We start from the raw sequence: 13,722 nt of genomic DNA, 5'->3' as shown, positions 1-13,722 counted from the left end.
TTTAAGAATAATGTAATGCTACTATAATGCAGTAATGACGGTACATTTAGTAAAACAGTGATGCAGGTAATGTGTAACGAGTAACATTGCATAATCATATTCATTTAGAAGTAATGCCACTAGTTACGCAAAGTATTGCATTACTAAGTTACTTTATGCACTTAACAAATTAACATGTAAAAGTAACTAAGTAGTGTACCCAATAGCTTTTTGAATTCTTTTCTGTAACACTTTAAGAATAATGTAACGCTGCTATAATGCAGTAATGCCGGTACTTTACACCTGACTCTTTGTCTGTTACACAACTATATTTTAAAAGTTTGTGTATGGAAATTAGTTTTTGGGTAGACACGCTATCCATTTAGAAAAACAGTGATGCAGGTAAAGCGTTACAAAATTAACATGTTACATGACCACCTTTATTTAGAAGTAATTCCACTAGTTTTACAAAATATTGCATTTCTATCTTAAATTCTCACTATAAGGCACAAGTTACTTTATGCATTTAACAAATTAACATACAAAAGTAAAGTAAAAGTAACTAAGTAGTGTAACTAAAAGCTTTTTGAAAATTTTCTGTAACACTTTAAGAATAATGTAACGCTACTAAAATGCAGTAATGCCGGAACATTACACTAGTGTTGCTTTCGTCAACGAAAATTATGACTAAATATCGTCGCCAACGAACCTTTATCACGTGACGAAAACGAGACGAAACGAAACGAAAATGCTGGTCATGTGACGATGACTGTAATAAAATGTATAATGCAATATCGTTGACGAATAAAAAATAGACTAAATGTGGTTTACAAAATAAAAACTATGCTAAAATGTCTCATCATTTTCGGCGACGAAAACTAGACGAAACGAAATGTTATAACGTTAGATTGATGTGCGCATGCCCAGTAGCCAGAGCTGTATCCCTTCTATCCTAAACCGCAGGCGACGTCACTTTCTCAAGTCACACTCGCGGCATTATTAGAAGACGACTACAAAGCAAAGTTAAGTTTGGCACAGAGAAATGGACCGAAGGCTGGTCAGCTGTGGTTCGTCTTTGGGAGAAAAAGAAGAAACGAATCATACATTTTTCCTACTTTTTAGTAGTGATGCGAAAATTAAGCTTTTCGAAGCACCAAAGCATTCCCCTCAACTGGATCTAAAAAGCCTCATTACTCGAAGCGAACGTTTCTTTTGCGTCCCAGATGTCAAAGCGATTTTTGGACAGTTTCACATAATGAATCAATTTGTGCTTCGAAAACCATGAGAAATATTTAATATTTTACACAAATGAATTAATCTGTAAATAAACTTATAAAAGTACAAGCATGATTTGTGTAGCCATAGATGATCAAAGTAAGTTAAGAATATTGTTAAATTGACTAATATTATTATTAACCAGAAGTGCTTTTGAAGCGGGAATTGCTACAAAATGAACATGCACAAAACTACACGTACATATTTATTCGTATTATGATTTATTCTTAATAAAGAAGTGAAGGACACTTGAAACCTGCGCAAGGAGTTCGTGTTGTTTGAATCAGAATACGGAATGGATGTATTCTTGAGCTTATAAGGTAACAATAATATAAGATAACCTTGTTTGAAATGGGTTTGGCTAAAAAAAAAACTTTGGTATCGTCTATACTACTATACTACAATTATACTATATTGACTGGATTAAATAAAATTGCATTACTAAAAATAGACTAAAATACAATTTTCATTGACTAAAAATTGACTAAATGTCATCAGTTTTCGTCGACTAAAACTAGACTAAAATGTCATCAGTTTTCGTCGACTAAAACTAGACGAAAATAGTCATGGGTAATTCTGACTAAAATAAGACTAAAATGCTCAGACTTTTAGTCGACTAAAACATGACTAGACTAAAAAGTGTATAAACGTGACTAAAACTAATAAAAACTAAAATGACAGCTTCACACAAAGACTAGACTAAAACTAAAATTAAAATCGGCCGCCAAAAACAACACTACATTACACATGACACTTTGTCTATTAAACATCTATATTTTAAAAGTTTGTGTAGGGAAATTAGTTTTTGGTTACAAATACTGTATCCATTTAGAAAAAGTGTAATGCGGGTAAAACGTTACAAATAACATGTTACATAATCACATTCAATTAGAAGTAATGCCACTAGTTACTTAAGTATTGCATTAATGTTTTGAAATCACACTGTAATGCTCAAGTTACTTTTATACACTTAACAAATGAACATACAAAAGTAAGGTAAAAGTCAATTTGTGTGCACACTAAAATACTCAAGTTGCTTCTATACATTCACAAACAAATTGCAATTGCAATTGTAACTAGGGTTGCAAAGAGGTGGAAAATTTCCAGAAACTTTCCAAAAATCCCAAAAAGATTCCAAAACATCCTGGATTGTTTTTAAAAATTCTGGAATTTTTCCGAAATGTACTGAAAATGTTCTTATTTTTTGCCACCCTACTTGTAACTAATTGCAATTTTAAAATAAATACTTTTAGAAGTAATGTAACACCTACTGTAATGCATTGCACGTAATACTTATTACATTTACTACATTTAGATACAGATACCTTATTCCCTTGGAAAACTAATGCAAATTATTGTGTTATGTTTTTTAATGAACACTTTAATTGCCAAGTTACTTCTGTACAAGTAATTTATTTTTAAAATAAAGTCATGCTTTTGTAGGAGTAATGTAACACCTCCTGCAATTCAGGTACATTGCATGAAACTTCTTGTGTTTGCTGCAGTTAGCGATCTGACTCGTGAAACTGATTCTTATTTTATTTATGCATTTGACCAAAAAAAAATTTAACACATCATAGCACCTGCTTGACATTATGTCTATGCTGCAAACACAATTTTAAAAGAAGTAATGCAATAGTACTTTAAGTAACATTCCCCAACACTGTAAACAAATTAAAAGCACAATTTCCACACATCTTTAAATATGCTCTTGAATTTGTGTTGGAAAAATAACTTCACTTTCTTGTTCTCCAAGGCCAGAGTGTGTGGATGAGATGGAGGCGTTCACTCACTCTGTTTCACTGCTGTTTTGCAAAAACACTTGCTTCTCACTGTGTAGGTGCTGTCGACTCATAGAAATAACGTAGTGTTTCCTGCCCTGAGTAACACAACAAAACCTTCCACACTCTCTGCCCTTTTCTCAAACCAGAGACCGTCATCTCTCTGTTGCCAAGTCTAAAGTGTGGAGTCGTCAAAATTTGAATCTGAGTCAAAATGATACAAAATGCATTTCGTTAGGACTTCCTTGCAAAACTTGGCAACAGAATAAGATGTCAGTCCTCTGAAAATGTATCAATGTGCACTAGTAAATTTCTCTACCTCTTTCTGTCTCTCTTTTTATAGGCGCCTCCTTGGCATTATTACAAAAAAAGATATCCTCCGTCATATGGCCCAGATGGCAAACCAAGACCCCGAGTCCATAATGTTCAACTAGCGTCCTCCTCTTCCCGCTACGAGGAAGATGAGAGCGAAGAGGAGGTCCGTTTACTGGACAATTCATCCCTCTGACCACACGCCCCTACGGTACCCTAAACCGCCCAAGTACAAAACAAAAAACACTACGCCAGACGGGACCCCATCCTCTGGATACTTGCACAAGACTCCAAAACGAGTCTTTCCAGGAAGAGCCTGGCTGCTTGAAGAACTTTAAAGTTTTGGGAGAAGCTCGAGTTAGCTCCAAACGCTAACATGCTAAACTAACTCACATGCGCATGCAAAAACACCTAAGACACCTTGCGGGTCCTGCTTATTTGACCTCTTAGCCTCCTGCCTGAGAAAATGCACCCTGAAGAGGTGAAAGGTCAAGATGAACCGCTCGAAACGCGAGGAGGGACCTTCACCGCGGACCGCCGTGACCCCTCACTGCCCCACCACAATCTAAAATGGACTTTACAACGTTGTTTACTTGTAGTGTGTGTAAGAGAGGTGAACGAGATCACGTTTGAACGCGCCCACATTCCAGTCGGGATCTGATGCTGTGAAGCTGAAGAAAGGTTCAGTGTCCCGTACGTAATGGATATCGTCGCCCGTGCAAGTTATTTTTGGTTGCGATCCGTGAGGATCAAGTATTCTGCATTGCGGTACGATCAAACATACAAGTGTGGGTTTTGTGCTACCTAGCGAAAGGATGTTGGGAAGAGAACAGGGTGAAAATCGTCTTCATTAATCGTCTTCGACCTCAACACTACGACGGCCAGTCAAAACCGCAGTGGGATTGTAGGTAACGAGCCAAACGAGTCTGTCCGACAGGTCTTTTTGAGTGCCCACACTTTATGAAGTTTTGTGCTTTTCGTTACTGGGAATGAAAAACCAAGACGCTTTTATTTTACAGCTGCTATCTTGGCTATTATATTTAAATGTACTAAGCGACTCCTAATAGTTTGAAAATAAAAAATGTGACTTGACCAACTTTTTTTTAACTTTGCAAACAAGCATTAATGTTAAAACTGGTGAATGTTGGCTCCAGTGCAGTTTAAAATTGCCATTCTCTGTATGCTTACATTTCATCTCATGTGATTTAACAGTGCTGTTCATCCACATCTGACTAATTAAATGGTTGACGGTCCTGAAATTATACATTTAACATCTCAAATTGTTTATCCTCATCTGACGACTATCTAAGAACAGGCCAAGGGATAAATCCCACCAAGAAATGGTTGTCGTATTTCAACTGAGGGACTCCCAAAATCAAAAAAACATGTATTTTGAGAGTTTTATTTATATATACAGTTGAAGTCAAAAGTTTACATACACCTTGCAGAATCTATTTTAGCAAATTAAGAGGGATCATACAAAATGCATGTTATTATTTATTTAGTACTGACCAGAATAAGATATTTCAAATGAAAGGCTTTTACATCTAGTTGATAGTAGTAGATTGAATGTACCCTTTTCAAAAGTTTACATACACTTGCTTCTTAATACTGTTGTTACTTAAATGATCCACAGCTTTTTTTTTTTTCTTTAATGATAATTGTTCACGAGTCCCTTGTTTGTCCTGAACAGTTAAACTGTTTACAGTTAAACAGTAAAACCCAGAAATTATTTGTTTTTTCAGCATTTTTGTGTATTTGAACCCTTTCCAACAATGACTGTATGAATTTGAGATCCATCTTTTCACACTGAGGACAACTGAGGGACTCATATGCAACTATTACAAAGGATTCAAAAGCTCACTGATGCCTCAGAAGGAAAGAACGATGCAACTTTTTAAAGTTGAATTTAACTTGTCTTTTTCCTTCTGGAGCGTCAGTGAGCATTTGAACCTTCTGTAATAGTTGCATATGAGTCCCTCAGTTGTTTTCAGTGTGAAAAGATGGATCTCAAAATCATACAGTCATTATTGGAAAGAGTTCAAAATGCACAAAAATGCTGGAAAACCAAATAATTTGAGGGACCTGAAGTATTTTTCTGAAGAACAGCAGACCGTTTAACTGTTTAGGACAAACAAGGGACTCATGAACTATTATCACTAAACAAAAAAACACAGTTGTGGATCATTCAGGTTACAACACCATGTTAAGAATCCACTATTGTTATTTCTTGTGGAATATATGTAAACTATATGTAAACGTCTTCTATGTGAAACATCTTACTCAGGTCAATACTAAATCAAAAATAACATGCATTTATATGCAAGATGTATAAACTTTGGACTTCAACTGTATATACACATACATACACTACATGTAAATACAGGCTATGTATAAACCACCAGAACTGTTTTTGGAGATGCCAAGTGATTCAGATTCAGGCACGACCTTACAGTTTCTTATTGGCACTGAAAAAGCGATGAAATGTGACTGTTAAGAGATGGTGAGAATGAAAGCTCTAGTTCATTTGTGATTGCTGCTGTTGCCCCTTCATTTTGTTTTTGTTTTTTTCCTGGGAAATACATGGAACAGTTTTGCACAGATTTGACAGTTGTGGTACCCATTGCTGTGTCCCGTTCTGTGTGTCGAAATGCATATTCTAACCTGCCAGCTGCATTACTTCTCTGTTTCTCTTTAGGTTAATTTTGAATTACATATTCGCATGTCATTTCTTTTTCGAAACAAGGCCGAAATGTTGTCTTTTAACTGATTGGTGAAATTCTGTCCTTTCGCTTCGTTTCCATTGGTGACCCGGCATTAGACCCTCCCCCCGCTGATTGATTGACATTTAAAACGAGCCGGTGTGGGCGGGGCCTCTGTGTTCTCATTAGCAGTTGATGTTCCTCTGTTAATCAATGAAGAAAACAAAATGTTATATATTGATCTCATTTTTTTTTTTATTTATACTAGTGCTAGAGTTGTACAATATGGAGAATTTTACGTATGATTGATGGTTTGATTGTACATTAAAAAACAGATATGTAAAGATTAAATTGTTTTAAATGAAGTGTAGATGCTGTGTTTGTATCTTGATCTTTCAGACTGCGTATCTTGATGTTGGCCATAAGCACACACCTTGAGATGCTGCTCTCAGGTCAGTCTGAGTAAACTTATGTATTGCAGTCAGGAAGTATGAAATCATCAGCTTCTATGTTTATTAAATTACATGTCACAGGAAGTTCAATTTTCTGCTGTAATGTTTTTCCATGAGTAAAGAGTTTGTCCGGATGTAGATGGGGAGTGTTTCAAGAACCTGTTCGAAAAGGTCCGTTTGGTGACGACAGTGGTGAAGAAATTACTTCACTAATAAGGTAATGTTTAAAAGTCTCTTTGTGACTTCTAACTGCTTTATTCAGAGCTATTTAAAAGCTGAGGGCAAAAAAAATATTTTTTATAGCTATTATTAGTAGTAAACATACTAATAGTATATTAAGGCAGGACACTACAGTTGAATAGAGTACAACAGACATTAAACATTAAAAATAATGGTATTAAATGGGCAAATGATGCATTATCTAATTAAATTTGCACTAGTTTGTATACATTTCCAAAACAAAAAATCTGAACATTGGATTTATTTTATTTATTTAACCTTTATTTAACCAGAAAAATCTTTCTGAGATTAAAAATCTCTTTCACTGGAGTGTCCTGGCCAAAATGGGCAGCAATACAATCAATTACAACACAGATAAACATCACACAAACAGACTAAAGACACTTAAAAGCAATAGAGCCAATAGTTTGTGTTGTCATATTGAATGTGTTCAATGTTTTTGCATAAGGGATTAGGGAATTTTATTACTTATTTTTCACGTATCAGAAAAAAACTTGTCAGAAAAATGTACATTTTCACCATATTTTTGTAAATGAAATGTATTAAAGGACATTGCTAAATTAACAAAGCCCTCTGTAAAACCTATATACACTGCTGTTCAAAAGTTTTGGATCGGCAATATTTTTAATCAAGGTTGTTTATTTGATTAAAAATACAGAAAAAATCTGTAATATTGTCAAATATTATTGCAATTTAAAATAATGGAGTTCTATTTTAATATACTTTAAAATAGAATGTATTCCCGTGATACAAAGCTGAATATTCAGCATCATTACTCCAGTCTTCAGTGTCACATGATCCTTCCGAAATCATTCTAATATTCTGATTTATTATCAATGTTGGATTCTTTTTCAGGATTCTTTGAGTAAAATGTTAAAAAGAACAGCATTTATTTAAAATGGAAATCTTTTGTAACAATATAAACTACCGTTCAAAGTTTGGGGTCAGTAAATCTTCTGTATTAGAAGTGATACTAAAGACTTAAATTGTTAAATATTTCTATTTGTTATTTTTAACATTTTATTCATCAAAGAATCTTGAAAAAAAGAGTATCACAGGTTTCTAAAAATATTAAGCAGCACAACTGTTTCAATATTGATAATAAATCCGCATATTAGAATTATTAAGAGTGGAGTAACAGCTGATGAAAATTCAGCTTTTCATCACAGAAATAAATTATATTTTAAAGTATATTAAAACAGAAAAGCACTATTTTAAATTGCAATAATATTTCAGAATATTACTGTTTTTTCTGTATTTTTAATCTAATAAACAGCCTTTATGCACAGAAAAGACTATAAAACACATATAAAAACCTTACTGATCTCAAACTTTTGATTGGCAGTATAGATGTTAATAAAAAAAAGTTTAATGTACGTAACTGTTGCTAAAATGGAGTAAAAAACATATTTGAAGTAAGAATGTATTGTAATTAAAATCCATAAACTCAAATAGAATAAAAAGTGCTATAAAATTGGCACTTAAAAGTTGAGAAACCTGTTATAAAAAGCCAAACACCCCAAAATACAGTGCATTAATTAAAATTGTTCTGCTTATCAAGGTTGTTTATTTGATTAAAAATGCAGAAAAAATCTGTCATATTGTCAAATATTATTGCAATTTAAAATAATGGATTTCTATTTTAATAAACTTTAAAATTGAATTTATTTCTGTGATGCAAAGCTGAATATTCAGCATTGTTACTCCAGGCTTCAGTGTCACATGATCCTTCAGAAATCTTTCTAATATGCTGATTTATTATCAAAGTTGGAACTTTTTTCAGAATTCTTTGATCATCATTTGTTTAAAATATAAATCTTTTTTAATATGCACTACTGTTTCAAAGTTTGGGGTCAGTAACTGTTTTCTTTTTGTCTTTGTTTTAAAGAAATTAATGCTTTTATTCATCAAGGATGTTTAAAAAAGTGATACTAAAGACTTGTATTGTTAGAAAAGATTTCAATTTTTAACGTTTTATCCATCAAAGTATCCTGAAAAAAGTATCACATGTTTCAAAAAAATCTAAAGCAGCAATGTTTCTAACATTGATAATAAATCAGCATATTTTAGAATGATTTCTGAAGGATCACGTGACACTGAAGACTGGAGTAATGGCTGATGAAAATTCAGCTGTTCATCACAGAAAAAAAATTATATTTTAAAGTATATAAAAACAGAAAAGCACTATTTTAAATTGCAATAATATTTCACAACATTACTGTTTTTTATGCATTTTTAATCTTTAAAAAAATTCTTCAAAATGTTACCGGTCTCAAACGACAGTGTATATGAGAGTAAAAAAAAAAAAAAAATTACGTAATTGCAATTTATTAAGGTAAAAATGAGGTAAAAACAGCTTTTACAGAATGTTTTGTAATTCAAATCTAGACTCAAATAGATAAAGTGCATTAAAATACACTTAAAAGTTGAGCAACCTGTTATAAAAAGCCAAACACCCCAAAATAACGTGCATTATTTATTTATTTGCCTGTAGTGTCTTCACTTGATATAAAAAGCATAAACATGTTTATATCATAGATGTACAGTAGATATTACGAGTAGCACTGGTTTAAAAAAAAAAATACTACACTAATGTTTTGGGGCAACTATATGGTCTCTAACCTGTATAGGTTTGCTTACAAACATCAAAAAGTGTTAAAGACAGTAATAGTCTGTTTAAGTAACTGCTAATTTCACAGTGTATTATAAGCTGAAAGGAAAATTCCTACTATCTTGTTTAAATGTATCAATAAATGTGTACAGCAGTGCGAGGTTGTACCACACTGGGGGCAAGCGTATGGTTTCTCAGTGTGGTTGCATAGGTCATTAGCGTCAGCGCCAGACTTTCCTGCCTGAGGACAGACTGTCTCGATTCACACGCACACACATCAAAATTTGTTTAATGTGAGACGAACTGCCCAAAGCTTCAGAAGGGGGATGACAGATGAAAAAAAAAAATCTGTTTCAAACTGGTTTCTCTTTAGCTTGATTGCTGGTTAGTTTTAAGATCAGCATTTGTAATTTTCTCTTTAGAGAATCAACATAATATGGATTCCAGATTCTTGTTTTGAATGTGAATGAACAAATCATTTTATGGGTTTTAACTACTTGATGTCAAACTGGATGGTAAACATTCACTATTTTAACCTTTTAATGGATTACACTTTAAGCTTAAAATGGTTTGTGCATGCTTGCTTACATTCAGTATCTGTTTCCCAGAAAATGCAAATAGCTCATTTGCATAAGTCAAAAGCCACCACTGTGATGTGAAAGTTGTTTAACTATCAAAGCATGAGTTATAATGTAATTTATAAACTAAATGAAAGATGCACAGTATTTAGACAAAAAAATGAGATTTTCTCATTTGAGTTGTTTCAGAAATCCTCTCAAATATTCATTTCAAATGTATCTGTGGTAATCAGCTTTTTCCTATGTGAATGTCTGGCTGCTCAAGGAGACTTTTCCAGTGTTTTTGTCACTGTTCCCAGAGGAAACCTCTCATCTGAATGGGTTTACAGAAGAGCTTTCAGCCTCTTTTCATCTGCAAATGTTTTGCTCTCTGAACATGTAAATGGAACATCGCAGTGTTTGTGCAGGTGGACCTGCAGGCGCTCCGGATGGGGGAGATTATACCACATGCAAAATGCAACAGTGCTGTCTTTCCAAGGAAATGTGAAGTCTGTCAGTCCATATAAACATCAGAATGTTTTTTTAAGGGGGCCCACATTTTTTTAAGTTTTTACCACATTCACGTCTATGATATCTGTTAGCATTTGCTCAAAGGCAGTCAATTCTAAATTTGTTTTTATCAAAAAAAAATTCCATCTTTATTTGTAAAAGAGGGTTTGGTAATGTGACGTCAATGTTGATTTTGGTTGCATTTCTTTCCACAATTTCTAATTCTAAAAAGTTCTTTTAAAATCTCCTTTAACCCCATAAGTGTCACCCCCCATTTTTAAACGGATGTGAAAGTGCACTGTCTAAACATAAATTGTTATAATTCATGAACGCTTTGGAGTACAGACCTAAGGTTGGTTTGTTTGTTTTTTAAAAGAAGACTATCTGCAGATTCAAATTATTGGAGTGGTTTCAAAATATGAAAGTATCAAAAAGTTATAGAAGTTAGAATTTACTGTAAAGAAAATACATTGTACCATGTTTCTTTTCATTTTGTATAAAATAAATATTTTACAAAATTTTGTTGAATCTAAAATTGCTATAAAATTAAAGCCATATGTCTAAATAAGTTATGTTCCAAATTTAAAGTTGATATTAAAAAAAAGAGGTTCCTTTTGTGATTTTAAAACTCTGTTTTTCTGTCACAAATGTCTACACTCTTTGTCAATATTAAAGGTCATTGCACACTGGGTTTGAAATGTCCTTTCCTATCAAAATGCTTGCTACAGATGCAAAAACGCAGAAAATCTAACCTGATCCGAATTTTTTTTTATGACGGTTGAAAGTTTCGGAGGTGATGTGTAAATGCAATAGTGTTGTCAAAATACCAACATTTTAACTCCGATACGATACCTGACTGAAATATCTCGATACTACTACTGAACTGATTCTACAACAAAAACGTAGAACGAGAGGTTAAGTAAATGAATAATAGATGATCCAAATGGAGGTTATGGGTTATTATATCTATTAAAAAAACATTTCATCACCCTTTAATATATATATATATATATATATATATATATATATATACTAAATACTAATACTGAATACTAAAAACCACATGCCAATGCCACTACACAGAACTATGGCAAGCAACTACTGAGCCCACAGGTATGTAGAGATCTTTGCAACTTTGATAAGAGCTAAAAGGATAAAGCCAAATCTTATTTCATGATGTAGTCATTTTATTTCACAATACCAATTTAGATCATGATATAGTCATTTTATCTTTGTTATTAAAAATAGGATGAAGTTTTTGAAACTGAAATTTGTTTCTGTATTCCATTTTAATAGTTTCATTAAATTTTAATAATCAAAAGCATGTCTAATTAATTTATGAAGGAGGGTATCGCGATACCTTTTTAGTATCGTTATATTGTCGCTAAAACGCAATTTGCCACAACGTGAGGTCGTATTTTTTTTTTTACGTGCAAAAATTTCAGACTCAAGGGGCCTCATTTATAAAGACTTGCGTAAAAACCATCCTTGATTTTATCTAAGAACTTTTCTGATTTGATCGTAAGAGCGATTCAGAGAAAACGAACGTACCACGAAATCCATGCGTCCGCCAGTCATTCGGTTATAAATCACAAATGATCGTGGAATTGTGTGCAGCTGAATGTTCCGCCGTCGAAACGCCCCTGCTTAATTAATTAACATATAAAATGAGCTCATTCCTAAAGCAAAAACTCTGTGACAATGGCAAGTAAAAAGAAGCGCAAGAAATCAAATTATAGTGAGGCTGAACTATCTGCAATACCAGGCATTACCACAAGGAAACGGTCGTACGCCAAGCTGGAATCTGACGTGGAGATAAGTACTTTTCCACGTCAAAGACGGTTTTTATAAATCTGTACTTTGACGTGGATTTGATCGTACGAACACTCTAAGATCAAATCAGTGCGTAAGAAAGTTTTATAAATGAGGCCCAAGGTCTGACATTTTTGTCCGAAATTTTCGCACAATAAAAAATAAATATGACCTCATGTTTTGTAAGTCCATTGCACACTGAGTAAGAAATTGTATGCGTTTCTTTTTTTTTTTTTTGTCATCCTTTTCTATCAAAATACTTGTTACGGTGAAAATGCAGAAAATCGATCCAAATTTTTATAAGACGGACAAAGTTCCGGAGGTAGTGTGTGAACTCGACTGAGATAACGTGAGGTTGTTGTTGTATTTTTAACGTGCAAAAATTTCTGGCGAAACTTTCGTCTGTCAATTTTTTTTTTTTTTACCAGGTTAATTTTCTGCGTTTTCACATGCATAGCAAGCATTTTGATAGCAAAGGATGGCAAATACGAAAAAACACATGAAAATTTTAGACTAAAAAAATGTTGGACAGTGAAATTTTCATCTGAAAATTTTGCATGATAAAAAATAAAATAAATTTGTAAAATAAATTGTCAATCGAAACTACCTCCAAAACTTCCGTCTGTCAAAAAAAAAAAAAAATTCTGATCAGGTTCGATTTTCTGAGTTTTTGCATCCGTAACAAGCATTTTGAAAGAAAAGGATTACGAATGTGAAAAAAAAATGCATACAAAAATTTCTTAGTGCGCAATAACCCTAATTCTATATGGAAGACTGAGACTAGGACCTAAAATGTTTTGTAATATGACACTTGACACCACCCACTAAGGGGGAGGAGACCTATAAAAGATTTTAAAGTACCATTTCCATGTTAACGGAATGTCAAAATGGTTTTCACAGGAAGAATTTTGAGGTTTTAAGCTTTCAAATGATACATCATTTATGATTACTAAAATACGTAATCATAGAAAAAAAAAAAACAACTAAAAAAAAGCAAGCGGCCCACTGTTTAAAACGTCTTTTTTTTTTTTATTACTCCCCTCACATTGGATATTAAAAAGGCCAATTTGAAGGGAAACTCTTTTGGAAGATAATGCACACAGAAATAATATCTTTCTTTGGAAACTGGCTTTTAGCTTTTAAGACTAACAGTTTGCTGTATAAAACATAGCCTATCTATGTTTGATGAATGTTAATTTAGACAGGCTTTACATTTCAATTGTCATGCCTGTTTGAAGCCTACTGAATTTCAAAACACAATGAAAAATCCAGTTTTTGGTGGTTTCTTATGAGTCAGATCAAAACTACTGAAGAAGGCATGAGTATGGTTTCTCTCCAAGAGGGACGAGTTTGTGGCTGCTGAGGTTTACAGCTTTAGTGAAAACTTTCCTCCACTTAGAGCTTTTAAAGTTCCTGATTTGATTTTGAATGGTTCATGGACGCACATTATTCCAAAGAAAAACTCGTCTTCATAATCGAATTTCTCTGGAC

General features: G+C 33.2%; 1 protein-coding gene across 3 annotated transcripts in view; it reads left to right on the top strand.

The window, feature by feature from the left end:
- Positions 1-4,439, top strand: part of LOC141331412 (H(+)/Cl(-) exchange transporter 3-like) — a 35,065-nt gene extending 30,626 nt beyond the window's left edge. For 2 of the 3 annotated variants that reach the window (XM_073836461.1, XM_073836458.1), the window contains one exon: positions 3,379-4,439. In XM_073836461.1, coding sequence (XP_073692562.1) covers positions 3,379-3,543 — 165 coding nt within the window. In that variant the 3' untranslated portion in view covers positions 3,544-4,439. The remainder of the gene's footprint in view (positions 1-3,378) is intronic. The other variant, XM_073836460.1, reaches the window with a different exon arrangement.
- The last annotated feature ends 9,283 nt before the right edge of the window (positions 4,440-13,722 follow it).

This window comes from Garra rufa, chromosome 3 (genome assembly GCF_049309525.1).
Source record: "Garra rufa chromosome 3, GarRuf1.0, whole genome shotgun sequence".
NCBI lineage: Eukaryota > Metazoa > Chordata > Actinopteri > Cypriniformes > Cyprinidae > Garra > Garra rufa.
This window is presented reverse-complemented; position numbering and strand designations above follow the sequence as displayed.